Here is a 15,251-nt window from a genome sequence, read left to right as displayed (position 1 = left end):
ATTAGATAGTTGAGTAACATTTTTAAGTAAATATAACTTTTACAATTCTATGACTTGTTTTCGTTAGTATAAACAATATTTTATTTCAATCAAACATTGACGCAATATGATTACAATCAAATGCAAAAAAGAATGAGTAGATAGCTAGAGGCTTTTATAAAAACTCTCTCCTTCCTTGGTTTCGTTGCTTGTCGATTTTACACGGGCTTTATTGTTTAAAAGGTCAAAAAGGTTGTGCATGTGAAGAAATACACCTGAATATTACTGACCGCAGTATCAGACTTTCTAACTAGTTTATTAGTAAGTGTTATTGAACGAAACATATTTCAACACATGTATCTGAACGCTATCATGCAAATGTATCATATATGTTTAAATGAATAGCACACATTCTGCTGATTGACACAACAATCGCGTTAATGTCATTTTAAACTAAATGATAAAAGTTTTGCATTTCTATAACTTTAAAATGTCACTAAAAGATAAATTTAAGCATTTTGTATATTCAAAATCACAATGAACAAGCGCATTATCTTGTTAGTAAGTATTAAATGATTGGATCATGTTGCGCTATACAAGAGGCACGGAGTTTCCACAAATTAAAGGCTTTTATGAATCTTTGAAGCAAATGAAATCGATCTAACTAAATGTATCACAAAACTACGAAAATATACATTTGTGTGTTTACATTCACTTTATTATTATATTCAAAGAATATATCAAGAGGTTTTTTTAACATGACACCTCCATAATTGTTTTTACTTTTTTTAGGAAAATTTCTGTAAGTTGTAAAATAGTTTTAAAAAAGTAATAATAATTCCATTGCTTATACAGGTAGTTTATTTTATTGCCTTGAACATTATAAACGTATGTATTTCCAAAATATATGTTTATTAACCGAGTTCAGCTTTACTGAAGCTGTTGATGTAAATTTAACTGAAGACATGAACCTCTTTATCTCGAAACATGTAAAACTAAATTATGGTATTATTAACATTGATGTTAGAAATAACAGACAATTATCTCAGTGATTTTATTTCACACAAACATGAAAAATATTAATTAAAACGCATTTGAGGCAAATCTTTAAGACATCCATTCCCAATAATCTAAATTTTAAAGGATCTTGACAACCACTTTAAGTTTCAGTTTTTCTTGAATATTTTTTGTTTCGTCAAGGTTATTGCAAAATCCGTTGATTGCATAAAAAGCTATTTTTATCATTACTTTGTTACGAGTTATTGTTCAAGGAATATAAAGGAAATTCATTCACATTAAGTAAATTTTGATTTAAGGAAAGAACAAGAAGACACTGTTTAAGCCAATGTAAAATCAACTGGAAATCAGGAAAAGTTGAGACCAATTTTGGCCATGGGGTCATGAGCTGAACAAACTTGACAGAAGTCCTTTAGACGAAGAATGAAGTAATGATTATTATCACATAAAACATTTATTATGTGTTAGCCAGCTCTAAAATCTGTACATGAATTCAAAAATATTACTATCGACAATAGAGAAAGTTATCCAGGATGTTTTTAAAAAACATTATATTTTATTTCTTTTTTAATATTCAGAGAAAAAAATAAGCTAGTGCCTTTTCAGTGCAGTTCTACATTTAAATACATAGCATAATTGTATAATTTTATGTTAACAATTTCACGTTGTTCATAAAACTTGTTTTACATGCCATAAATGTGTACAAAAATACTAGGAGATACTGAAAAATATTGTAAAGCACGTTTGTTTTACAAGCAATCACAGCCATAACTGCATTTGTTCAATTTTGCTGATATATTTAGAAAAGCTGATAAGCTATATTAACAAAGTGTCGGACAGAAACCACTTACGTCATGCAAAACACAATACAGATGTAAACATGATTTGTGTATGTTTAACGTTAAATTACATGGGACAATCGTATTGTCTAAGTGGCTTAACAGATGGTATTTTTAGAATTCTGTATATGGGTGTGTGTGATTGGATAGCTTATATTTTACATTATTAAAAATATATATATAGCTCTGTTTTTTATATGTGTATTTAGTGTTACTTAAGCAATGCTTAAAGACGGGAGTGCTCAATGTAAAATAGGAAGAAAAGTTCGAGTCGATATAATTTCCACCTGTTTAGACATTCATAAAGAAGCATGATAAAAACAATTGTGTGAATGACCGCCTAATCACTCCACTTGAACATCAATGTTATGATGTTAAATAAACATCAAGAAAATGTCATTATCATAAAGTATTTTACAATATGATTCAATTTGTAGATAATTACCGATCTTTTTCAATATAATTATACTTTAGATAAGTGCCAGATATCCATCCAATTATCAATCATATAAGACAGTCGCTCTAATCTAAATACATGAATACCTTACAGCAATAAAAAATAACGATTTTTATACGATTTCCAGATTATTGAAAATGTAAATCAGCTATAATAATAAAATTTACCTTACAGCCTCAAAGTTTATAGTGAAAATGTAATGAAATCCGCATAACTTCAGACATAAAAGGGCACCCAAGTAAAACCACCTCCGTTCCGTAAGCTAGCTGGATAGCTTCCTCAAATGAAAGAATCCCAAATCCCTGGTGGACTTTGGACCCGCAGCATTGACGGCAAAATAAATTTAGCAAGTAAGGTACATGCTACTGTAGTATATGCGTCATGAGACATTTTCTACGATATAAGCATGATGAATCCGTATGTGAGTTTGATTTTTAAGTGTTTTGTTTAAGATTATCATCTATTAGACATGATTTACGTACGTTATGTAACAAGGTCTGTAGTCCAAAACAGTCCTACCCTGCCATATATTTTCCATAAACTTTATGAGTAAGGACTGATACACAAAACTGTTTTACCTTCAATGTTGCCAGCTATTCAATATTATTGCATGACACTTATACATGTATAATAACAAACATATATCTATTTGCTAAATTGTTATCTATAAGCTTTCAATCTACAAAATGTATGCTTTATTGTATTGTTCGATTGGATACAAGTTTCTTGTAGGTATTCCACAATTATCGTCGTTAAATTCATTGAAAGTTTTAGTAAAATACAGAAAACTGACGTAAATGTAATGGGATTAAAATTACTACAAATTGAAACTTTTTTCTTTCTTTTTATTGATATTGCTGTTTACATTATTTGATTACCTGGCAATGGTCAGAAACGTGTAAACTTCCTACTCTTATTTAAAAACAACTGTGAGCGTAGATCATTGAGACTAAAGCCGGTGCTAGGGGGCGTGGACGGTAACTTGCACTTTCCAGTACCGTTCATGTATAGGCCCATTCAAACCGAGCCTGCAACATTTTCAGTTTTGCTGTGTTGGTTTTTTAAGGGATTTTCTCCATTTTAAGTCTCCGAATTATTCTGGATAGAAAAGGAACATAATATCAGTCAGTGACAAATATCAATTATCTATTATTGAAATTGACAAAAACGATAGCTATTTGTTCCTTTCTCAATCTGTCCAATTACTAGGAACAAAGTTGTTTTGCAGACCATTAAATATGAACAAAATTCCTCTTCTGCAAAGAGATCTTTGTCACTTTAAGCAATGAAAACAAATATCTTAATGTTTCATTGAAACAAACTTGATCAAATTTAATGACGAGATCTCTCTTAAAATAAAGACTTATTGCTCAGGCAAGCATCCGATTGGTTTTCTCTTTTTACTTCCGTTTGTCGGGAAAGAAACATTATATCAGTCAATGAAAATAGCATTTCTTATATTTTTAAGTGACAAAAACATGACCTGTTAGTTTCTTCTTCAGTCTATTAATGAAAATAAATAAAATAGGGATCATATGATCTCCATCCTGAAAATTTGTTTGTTAACTAAAGACCGGGTGATGATATACACACACACAAGACGCACCGGTTGACGATAAACACACAAAAAATGACGAACTGTCTGACGTTATAGACACAGATAATGTACCGGTTTGACAATATAGACACAAATAACGAATATTATAAATAACGTACCGAAACTACGATATAGACTCAAATGACAGACACAAAATATTTTTCCAGGCTACGATTTAGCAACTACCATTCTTTCCAGCTGTTGTTACGATCGTATAACGTTTTAACGAAAAGAAGTTTTGTACATGAGAAAATATGTCTAATATTATATGAGCCCAAACGGTGAACGCAGATTTGTTAGTTGCCTTTCTGTGCATTACTTCAGAAAATTGAGAAAGTTATTATAGCCTTTGATAAATCATCCATTTCATAACTAGCTTTGGTGCTATTTTTAATCTTTGTGGCATTGATTATGTACTGAATTTGCAAACTTTCTTACCATTTTTAAAGGCTTTTCTAGCTTATCAATATTAAGCATTGAATATGATCATATGTTTGTCTTCCTCGCACTCTTTTTCAGTTATATAATGAAAAAATGCATTTTTTTAAATTTATTTTTTGTTTCATTACAGCCTTACAATATAAAGAATTATCATGTTATTTTATTTGTTTTTATCTAATGCAATGAAATGCAAAACCTTAATCATTCAATTTAAATTTAGTATCTAAAAACACTAATTTCCTTCTAACATTATGGTTTTCTTAAAATAATGTGTATAAATCATAAAAAATCTGTAAAAAAAAATATTTATAATATGATTGGATCATGCATGCTTAATTTAATCATTTGAGTTAAGCGTGCTGAAACTAATTTCAAACATGTTTTAGTTATTCAGAAAGTGTTATTGCATTTTTAATTCCCCCTGATCTTCTAACATGCTTCATTTCATGTGGAAAATTATCATTATGCTTCATTTTCGTTTTTCATTTTGTATCCCTTTTTTCTTACTTTTTCTGATTAATGCATTCTTAAATGAATGAATAAATGATTACTTTTGTTTGCCTTTACTGTCCTCGATGAAATATGATTTTAGTTTTTAATATTGAACGAATTAACTTTAAAAGAAAGAGTGTCTTTTCTTTTTTCATTCATCTTCTCCATTCATTCCTCTTGACGTTTTCTTGACCTTTGTAGTTAGTGTCTTTTCTTTTTTCACTTCTCGTTTCATTCCTCTTGACGTTTTCTTGAGTTTTATAGTTAGTGTCTTTTCTTTTTTCACTTCTCGTTTCATTCCTCTTGACGTTTTCTTGAGTTTTATAGTTAGTGTCTTTCCTCTTCTCACTTCTAGATTGGTTTCTTCTTAGGTTTTCTTCATGTCTACAATTACTATCTTTCCTCTTTAGATTTCTACTTACTCCTCTCTTTTCATTCTCAAGGCTTCTGTAAGTGTCATCAGCTCTTCGAATTTTCCGAAGAGCATTCTCATGGAGTCTATACTTTTCGTCTTCTCTTCTCTGTTTTTTATAGGTTTGAGTACTTTTGACAGATTTATTATCATTATCGCATTTTCTTTTGTTATTTTTACACCGATTCATCTGGTCTTTAAAATAAGAACTTAACAATGAAGAGTAGTTTGTAGTTGGAAAGATAGTAAAATCACTAGCTATTAAACAGTGGTGAAAATGGGAACGCATTTTAGACACAGTTAGGTTCTGTTTATGTGGATCTGTGTGAACACATCTGCGGATGTTTCAAAATTCTAAATTTTACCAGTTCATGTTAAATGTTGAATTCTGCTTAAGCCGGTGCTAGGGGGCGTGGACGGTAACTTGCACTTTCCAGTACCGTCCATGAACAGGCTCAATCAAACCGAGCCTGCAACATTTTCAATATTGCCGTGTTGGGCTTTCTTTAGGGATTCTGTATTTATCTATTTTTCAATATCATTCAGGCAAAAAACAGCATTTGCAACAACAAAAACTCCACATAGTGTAGTTGTTCCTTGATGCTGGGGTGTTGTGTAGTGAATTCCATCAAGGCTGAAGCTTTCATAGAGTAGAGACAGTTGTGGAATAAGTTCTTTCAAGTGTGCTGGAGATGGTAAACTATCAAAAACAGTAATGTTTTCATGATTTCTAGCTGACAAAGTGTAATGCCCTGTAATATAATGCATCTGTACAGCTTTAACATTTTTAGGAATTTTCTTTGCAATATTCTGTCCACTAGACACTAGCGAGTGCAAGTAGGATGGAGTGAGCATTCCATGTATACACTGATATTGTGTTCGTAAAAGCTGACAAGAGTAGTCCATTATTTGGATATCTATGTCGCCACGGAGTACATCATCAATATTCATTCCATGGAAAGAGTACTCGTGGACACCAACATCCTGAAAGTTGAAGAGGAGAAATTGTTTAAACAGTGTAAAATATGGCAGGACTGGTGTTGTTAGAAATTAGTGGGATATTAAGAAATTTTGCAGTCTACATGGAAGGTTTAATAATACATGTACCCTTAAAAATTTGGGTGAATCACTTAAGGTATAGCTATTTTTTGTGGAAATGGTATAGATGTAGTAATCAGATTTTGCCACCACTTTTTTTAACTCCAAAGAGGATTAACATTTTTGAATTACTCAATGACGGGTTGGCGCTAGATGTTGTTTTGTCCAAGTATGCCGGTTTTGTATTAAGTGTTGTTTTTGTCCAAGAATAAAATTCAAGCAAAAATCAATAATTTGACCTTGAAACTCAAGACCATCTATGAGCCAAGGTTATTCAGTCTGGTCTACTTGAAGGTTTTGTCTAAATTTCGGACGGGAATGGCAACACCGTCGCGACTATAGTAATAACTCGATTTTTTTTTAAAAGTTGAGCTAAAAATGAAGCTTTTAATACACATGAAAAAATAAACTACCATTTCAGCTGAGTGTTGTCTGTGCAGCAAGGCTGTTTCAGATGGAGTTGAATCACTGACTGTTTCTGAAAGTGATGAACAACCTTCACTAGGGTTTTTTTCCTGCGAAATAAAGTTACTATTAAGTGTAAATAATAATCAGAAGTGGAAAATACGTAATGAGCTATTTTTATACAAATGATATAGATGTAGTGATTAGATATGGAGTAATGGAAGTGATACAAGTTTTTAAAACACAGGTAATGTAAAGTGCAGCTCTATTAACAAAAACATTTATTAACAAGAAAATAAACTACCATTTCAGGTATGCGTCGTGCATGAAGCGAGGCTGTTTTTGATGGAGCTCAATTACACCGAGCCTGCAACATTTTCAATTTTGCCGTGTTGGGCTTTCTTTAGGGATTCTGTATTTATCTATTTTATGATCACATCCGTGTTATTTGTGCCGTGTGGCGGCTGTAAAAAGTCTCCCCGTACATTTAATCAATGATGTTATATTTTCGATCCTTGAAGATCGTTCAGCACGACATTATTGTTGTGCTTGTGGTATTTTTAGTTTCAACTTTTCGGCATTTTCTAGTTGGGTGGTTCCAATATTCCTACTTGAATAATGTTGAATCACCCTTAGGATATGTTGCCTGCTTTTTAAATTTGTCTTTTGACGTCTTATCTGTGATACGCAGGCTTCATAACCTCTGATCCCCTTTCAAAATTCCATTTTATTTAGTTCCGCCCATTGTTTTCTCGTTTAGGGCACACGCTTTTTATTACTTGGGGACCATACGCCGCTTTTCATGGAATGGCACGTAAGTGTCACATTGAAGGTTCCATGATAACCGCCGTATGAACACATCTGCGGATGTTTCTAAATTCAAAATTTTACTATTTCACGTTTAAATGTTGAATTCTGCTTAAGCCGGTGCTAGGGGGCGTGGACGGTAACTTGCACTTTCCAGTACCGTCCATTAACAGGCTCAATCAAACCGAGCCTGCAACATTTTCAATTTTGCCGTGTTGGGCTTTCTTTAGGGATTCTGTATTTATCTATTTTTTGAATTAATGGCCATTTCTGAAAGTGATGCAAAACCTTCACCTTGGTGGTTTTCCTGTAAAATAAAGAAATTAAGTGTAGAAAGTGAAGGTGATATCTTATGAGCGTTTAATACAACTCTGTAACTGACACTATTTAACCAGAAAAACAACCTACCATTTTAGCTATATGTTCTTCATGTAGCATGGCCGTTTGGGATGGAGTTGAATTACTGGAGGTTTTGGAAGCTGATGTACAACCTTGACCTTGGTGGTTTTCCTGTAAAATAGAAGTAACTGTTAAGTATAAAAATAACTAAAACTGATATCCTATGAGCCTTTAATTCACATTAATATTACTTCTGAGGTTTTAAGACACACTTGATAAGACCAACTATAACAAAAACTGATTTAACATGAAAAAATACACTACCTCTTGAGGTATGGCTTGTCTGTGTAGCAAGGCTGTTTGGGATCGAGTTGAATCATTGGCAGTTTCTGGAAGTTGTGTACTGCCTTCACCAATGTGTTTTTCCTGAAAAATAGAAGTAGTTGTAAAGGACAGGATATATCAAGAAGGGAAAAATATACATTTGGCATAGTTAATTAACTTATTTACTATTTTGTAAGGGGAAGATGAGTCGGTTTTTTAAAAGAGCAAGCATCAGTTGTGCTTCAAAGAGGTTTGACTGAAATGCATGTACTGTCATGATTGAAAGTCAACGGCAAGCAAAAAAACAAATACCTTCGGGAGTCTGGAAACCCTCTTTCTTTCTTTTTCTTTCTCTCTCCTTCTTCTATCCATATCACAAGCTGGTGTTTTGTAGCAGTTGAGGAAGGTTCACGAGTTGGATCTAAAATTTATTTATCTTTACTAGAAACATACAATTAAACAGCTAGAAACATACAAATTAAACAGCTAAGGTCAAAACAATTGTTAAACATGAAACAATTTTAAACTGGCAACGTCAAAATAATCATTAAACATGAGGAAGGAGAAATAGTAAAATCTATCAACACGTTTAAAATAAACATCGAAATTACTTAATATAAAGTGGTGTTGAAAAAAAAGTCTTGCCATTGGGTTCTTGTTGCTTGGTCATATGCAACCCCCATATGACCAAGCAACAAGAACCCAATGGCAAGACTTTTTTTTTTTTTTTTTTTTTTTTTGGTGGGGATTATGTAAAGAATATTTTTCTCTGAAATAAGTACAATATTCAGTAATCAAGCGCTTTCATAATACTCTTGGGAGTCATTCAGGGGTGCATTTTAAGTGCAAGGAAGTAACAATAAGCTTGTGGCTCCATACATTTGCCTTTCAAAATAAATCCAAGTCCCTTCAAGAAAAGTACAGATTTATGCTATCACATAAAACATTTAACAAAACATTTTTGGAGAGGTTGATTTAAGAAAAAGAACAAAGCAAAGTAAGTAATATATACAATACAAAATAAGCATTTCAGAATGTAGAAGAATAAAGGAAAAGCACACTAATGCATCTAAATGTATAAAAGCAATGTATACATGGCATATAAATTGCTATCCCACTGTAAATGCAAATGTCCTTTAACTAAACATTGTGAACTAATCAAAGAAATAAGGAGACATACTAATGTCTCTAAATGTATGAAAGCAACGCACAGAATATAAATTGTTATCCCACTATAAATGCAAATGTCCTTTGAAGGAAACATACTAATGTATCTAACTCTATAAAAGGAATGCAAGGGATATTAACTGCTATCCCGTTGTAAATGTGAATGTCCTTTAACAACAATGTGAACTAATTCAAAGAAATAAAGGAAAGGATACTAATGTATCTAAATGTATTAAAGGAACACCAAGGGGCATTAAGTGTTATCTCACTGTTAATGCAGTCATTTTAACGACAATGTAAACTAGTTAAGTATATATGCATATTTATAAAGTTTCAGTGTCATTCTTCTCATGAGAGTATCAGTTACTGTCTGCAATCTGAGTGGCTGTGGTAGTCAATAGACTTTGTGTCTTCTGTTTCATCTATGTCAGAGGAGAGCTGTTTTTCCTGGACTGATTTCCTTTTGCATCACTTCCATCCATATCATCATCAAACATGTTTGTTGATAAGTCCTTGAACTCGCACTCTTTCTTCAACCTATTCACTTGTTCAGAGTATTGTTTTCTCTATGTAGGTGTAGATTATAAGCCTCAAGGCTTGAGACTTTCTGATTCAGTGCAGCTTGTTTCAGTTGAATATCAGATAGGATGAAAGTTGACTGATTTAAGAAAGCTGCTAATCTCCTCCTGATTCTCTTGACATCTTCCTATGCAGTTTCAATTTCTCCAAACATCAAAGAATACAGTGTAGCCTTCAGCGTTGTATCCAGGTCATTGTTGAAAGTGTGCAAGTTGTTTGTGAATTCCTCAAATAATAGAATAGATAAATACAGAATCCCCAAAGAAAGCCCAACACGGCAAAATTGAAAATGTTGCAGGCTCGGTTTGATTGAGCTGTTCATGGACGGCTAACCTCCGGAAGTGCCATTACCGTCCACCCACCCTAGCACGGCTTAAAGCAGAATCAACATTTAAACGTGAAATAGGTAAATTTTTGACCATTTTAGAAACATCGCAGATGTGTTCATACGCGGTTATCATAGGAACCTTCAATGTGACACTTACGTGCCATTCCATGAAACGCGGCGTATGGTCCCCAGTAATAAAAAGGTGTGCCTAACGAGAAAACAATGGGCGGAACTAAATAAATGGAATTTTGAAAGGGGATCAGAGGTTATGAAGCCTGCGTATTCACCAGATAGCGTCAAAAGACAAAATTTTCAAAAGCAGGCAACATATCGCTAAAGGGTGATTCAACATTATTCAAGTGAGGAATATTGGAACCACCCAAACTAGAAAATGCCGAAAAAGTTGAAACTAAAAATACCACAAGCACAACAATAATGTCGTGCTGAACGATCTTCAAGGATCGAAAATATAACATCATTGATTAAATGTACGGGGAGACTTTTTAACAGCCGCCACACGGCACAAATAACACGGATGTGATCATAAATAGAATAATACAGAATCCCCAAAGAAAGCCGCAACACGGCAAAATTGAAAAATTTGAGGCTCGGTTGATTGAGCCCTGTTTCATGACGTACTGGAAAGTGGCAAGTTACCGTCCACGCCCCCTAGCACCTGGCCTTAAGCAGAATTCAACAATTTAAACGTGAAATAGTAAAATTTTGAAACATTTAGAAACATCCGCAGATGTGTTCAATACGGCGGTTATCATGGAACCTTCAATGTGACACTTACAGCGTGCCATTCCATGAAAAGCGGGTAATGGTCCCCAAGTGAATAAAAAGCCGTGTGCCCTAAAACGAGAAAACAATGGGCGGAACTAAATAAAATGGAATTTTGAAAGGGGATCAAGAGGTTATGAAGGCCTGCGTATCCCCCAGATAAGGCTGGAGTTTTTTGCTTCTGTTTTGACATTTTAGCTGGAGATGACCTTCCCCTTGATCAATTGTGATGGCTTTGGATGGGTTGATAATAAATGTCATTTTATGAGCAGTATGTTGCGGGTTGGCTCTGTAAGCTTGAGACATACATGTTCCTTTTTGAGGAGTTTATTGTCAGAGCTCACCTGAAATTAATAACATTTTATCTACTATGGAGTTAGTGTTGTTAATGTGCCAAGGCATAGTAAACACACATATATGTGAAAATTGGTGTAAATAAACATTCAATGTTGCAGAACAAGCATACATGCTCGCAGTTTATTGATAAGTAAACAGCTACTAGAATTGTCTCATATGGTTGGTTAGATATACTAAAAAAAATGGACTTATGAGATGTATGACAGGCAAAAGTTAATTTGACCACAGTAGAAACATTTGGTAAATGAAGACCAGGCAAGTTATTAAACGTGCGCTATAAAGTTTAATGAGTGGACAATAACCGATGGAGCCAAGCATGTGACGGACTCTGCATGGTCCGGCCATAATGAAAATGGGTTTTTGCTGCAGAGATGATGGCATGCTTTGTAATGCTGGATGCATGCCACGTTTTCTTTTCAGGAGTTTTCTCAGAACTTTTCAGATACTTGATCTAGAACGTCTGAAAATATAATAATATAAGCTACCAAGTGTTAAGGTCGCTATTGTACAAGCCGCACAAATTAATCATGCAAACAGTAGAAGTACGGGAAACATGGTGTTTGTCATCACAGGATGTATAGAACTGCAAATGATGAGAGGTATTATTATGTGAAAACAATGCAACGAGAGAGTGAGTTTTCTAACAGACATCTATATAAGGTAAGACCTAAAGAGAATGTGTAAAATTATAGCAAATTCCATATGGATACAAGCTTCATCACAGGTCAAAGCAGATTCTTACTAGCTACATTTTAGAAGCAAATACTACATGATAAATAGACCATAGACAATACATAAACCTAAAAGGAAGATATAAAAATGCAGACTTACTACAAAATCAGATACAAAAGATTACAAAGTAAACTTGATCGTTTAAAATGTTTAAATTGCAAGTGTAAAGACTATCGAGGCAGTTCAGCTATATACAAATATTCTGCATAAATTTTAACATCATGATTAAAAGTTACTCTTTCCATAATTTAAGACCATAAATGTTATTGCTTTTTTGTGGAATGAAACTATTCAAGTGAGAGCAGGAAGGAAAATTTGACTATAATAACCTAAAAGAATGTTGAAGTTTTCGTAAGATTATCAAAATTATTACTGCCTGCAATTGTAAACAAGTAAAAACAATCTGTTTGAGGCAAATTTTATAATGTATTAAGCATCTCGGACTTTCTTAATTAAGTAATGGTATCGATAAACCCATGTTTGGCAAGCAAGGACGACAGCAGACATTTTGCCCTATATATTGTTACAAAGTGGTATCAGTAAAACCGGACATTACTGTAATAAAGAATATTGATACCATTTCTCCATTTATCTGATTTTACAGTTACTTCATGTACACAGTTACTACTACACAGGTTATTGGCCTTACAAAATAAACCCATTACCATTTAACCACCTTAGAATATATATTATATCACACTAAATCCATGACAATAAACATGCTACAGTAAATTAGTCTGTTGCACACACTACCAAAGTAAAGTGAATAGCTTAAAGGTTACAGGTGAGTATATTTTTGTATTTCAAACAACTAGAACAGCAAGACAAAACAAAAATGACGAGACTGGGGCAAGATACACTGAAGCTAGACGTAATGCTAATGGGACAAAACCAAAAGGAATGGTGCATGAAATATTTGTAATATATTAATAGGAAATTTCTGTTACCGGTAAGTTTTAAAAACACCAATTCTGTTTGGTATTATCCTAAGTGTGCCCTTATACCCACATCATACTGTACACACAACACCCTAAGAATATAAAATAGTACCTGACAGATTTCCAACTGCATTGGCACAATCTTGGCCATTTTCAGACACGGAAAACACCATTCTTTTGTTCAAAGAAATTGAGAATAAGTCCATTATGTAAAGATTTCAAATTTGCATTGCCAGTAAAAATTAAATTGATGCGTGTATGCATAAAATGTTGAAAACCATTAGTTATTCAGGAATAAAAAGAAAGTATAAACATTTTATATCTCACACCTTTGCCTCAAAATGAAATTATTAACTTTATAAATTATAATGCAATCATCTTAAGCTATAACAGCCATATTTCTTTAATGTTATTATATTTTGCTCAGATGTAGTCCAGTATCAAAATCAGAAAACTCCAAACGCAGTTGTTACTAAGGAAATCACATCTTTTTAGATTTAATGACAAAATATATAGTAGCAAAATATACAACATGTTTAATGACGAGTTTACTGTATAAGCATATATCTGCACATATGTATCTGCGAAATTAGCACTTGTCCGGTTACCCGGGGCATGTAATTACTGTTTCGGACAAGCAAATTTTGTAAAAAGTTACTAATGTGTATAGGAAAATCATTTACATTTGGTAATTCGGACAAGTAGTTTCAAAAATATTTCACGGATTGGATCATTATACAGACAGATAATATGCATATACAGACATATAATATGCATATTATATACAGACATTAAATGAATTTAAACCACCTGTTGTAATGTGTTAACACAGAAATATCATTGTCAAACACATGCTGACTTCTTTAAGATAGCTCTCTATATTTCAAAGTGGGTGGGGTCACTTTATCTATTTTCATATGTAAATATTTTCTGTTATCTGGAATGATACTGTAAAATAATGAAATTGAATTGGAAGTTACTGTAAAGAAAATTAGAAATGGACTGTGCAAGCTTTTAACACTGTGTCTGTGATATTATCTATCTTTAATGAAAGTATCTAAATGAACAATTTTAACAATTTGTCATCTTGATGCGCTAGACCTACGTAACAGAAAATATTTGAAATTACTTTCGTTTTTTTCCTTGTACGTAACCAATTACTATTTTTCTCCATCACAGTTTTAATTGTTAGTAAATTATTCCGCTGCGTCATTAAAACTCGCTGAAAGAAATACACAATTTCGAGAAAAAGAAAAACGAAAATAACTATTCCCCACCCACTTTATTAATTAAGAAGACTGACCTGTTTATTGATTAATGATGATATTCCCGGAATGCTGTGATAGCAACAGGTGCTTATGGCGTCCTGACTATGCTGAAATATTACGTTCAGCTTTTATAATCCTTCAAATCTTCGGAAACTGCGATTCCACGTGTTTTGTATCGCTATTATCTCCCCTGCATAAAATATAACGACAGTTAATGAAAATTCCGCGTGAGGCATCTAGGTTAAAATCCCGTATCCGTTATCCGTACGGGAGCGTCGTACTCCTCGTCCGACTTAGAATTGTTATTTTTTCTCTTAAACTTGGAAACGGAAGTCTCTGTATGAACAAATACCAAGTCTACAGAAAACCAGAGTTATCACAGTAAAGAATCTTGACCAATGAATGAAACATGTGTAAATAAATGTTACATTCTTTAGAACATACTCAAGTCCATGAAATTATAGAGGGTTCTGAATTTTGCGACTGGCACGGATATGCTGAAAGCATTTTTTTTTTGATGTGCTGTGGACATTTTTTTTCATCTGAGCTCTAGGTAAGACTTTGACCTTAGATCTATTTCTAGGTAAGACTTTGACGTTAGATCTACTGTTCCTCTACAGAACACTATGACTCATGATGGTGACATTTCTACAAAGTAATAGTTAATTCTGTCTATGCATGTACAAAATATGCTCCAAAAAATATGGATATTTCATCATCTACAGTGACCCTGTCTTTGCATATATTGACCTAAATATCATGTGTCACACCAGGTGTCATGATAGCGACCATTTGTGTTACAATCCATTAATAGATGATGACTAAATTGTCCCTATACATATTTTTGTATTTTTATCTGGAACTTTACCTCTATGTGTGAACTTTACCTTGG

General features: G+C 33.2%; 1 protein-coding gene across 1 annotated transcript; it reads right to left on the bottom strand.

Annotated features, from left to right (window-relative positions):
- Positions 1-5,759: 5,759 nt before the first annotated feature.
- On the bottom strand, positions 5,760-14,535 carry LOC132760258 (uncharacterized). Its single transcript, XM_060752205.1, has 9 exons — positions 14,395-14,535; positions 13,204-13,265; positions 8,520-8,628; positions 8,208-8,309; positions 7,953-8,054; positions 7,797-7,851; positions 7,042-7,088; positions 6,746-6,847; positions 5,760-6,218 (listed from the first exon to the last, which is right to left on the bottom strand). Exons 3-9 carry the CDS (start codon positions 8,577-8,579, stop codon positions 5,760-5,762), a joined length of 927 nt encoding a protein of 308 aa, XP_060608188.1. The 5' UTR covers positions 8,580-8,628; positions 13,204-13,265; positions 14,395-14,535.
- Between the last annotated feature and the right edge of the window lie 716 nt (positions 14,536-15,251).

Source organism: Ruditapes philippinarum, unplaced genomic scaffold, assembly GCF_026571515.1.
Source record: "Ruditapes philippinarum isolate M1 unplaced genomic scaffold, ASM2657151v2 ctg12128_1_1_1_1, whole genome shotgun sequence".
NCBI lineage: Eukaryota > Metazoa > Mollusca > Bivalvia > Venerida > Veneridae > Ruditapes > Ruditapes philippinarum.
Note: the sequence above shows the minus strand (reverse complement) of the source record. Positions and strands in the feature narration are given on the sequence as shown.

Excerpts from the sequence above, each read along its gene's own strand:
- LOC132760258 (XM_060752205.1), bottom strand. The coding sequence starts at position 8,579 with ATGGATAGAAGAAGGAGAGAGAAAGAAAAAGAAAGAAAGAGGGTTTCC. Across the intron at positions 7,852-7,952 it reads AAGAACATATAGCTAAAATG|GAAAACCACCAAGGTGAAGG; the intron begins GTAGGTTGTTTT and ends TTTATTTTACAG. Across the intron at positions 6,219-6,745 it reads GACAACACTCAGCTGAAATG|GATGTTGGTGTCCACGAGTA; the intron begins GTAGTTTATTTT and ends TTCAACTTTCAG.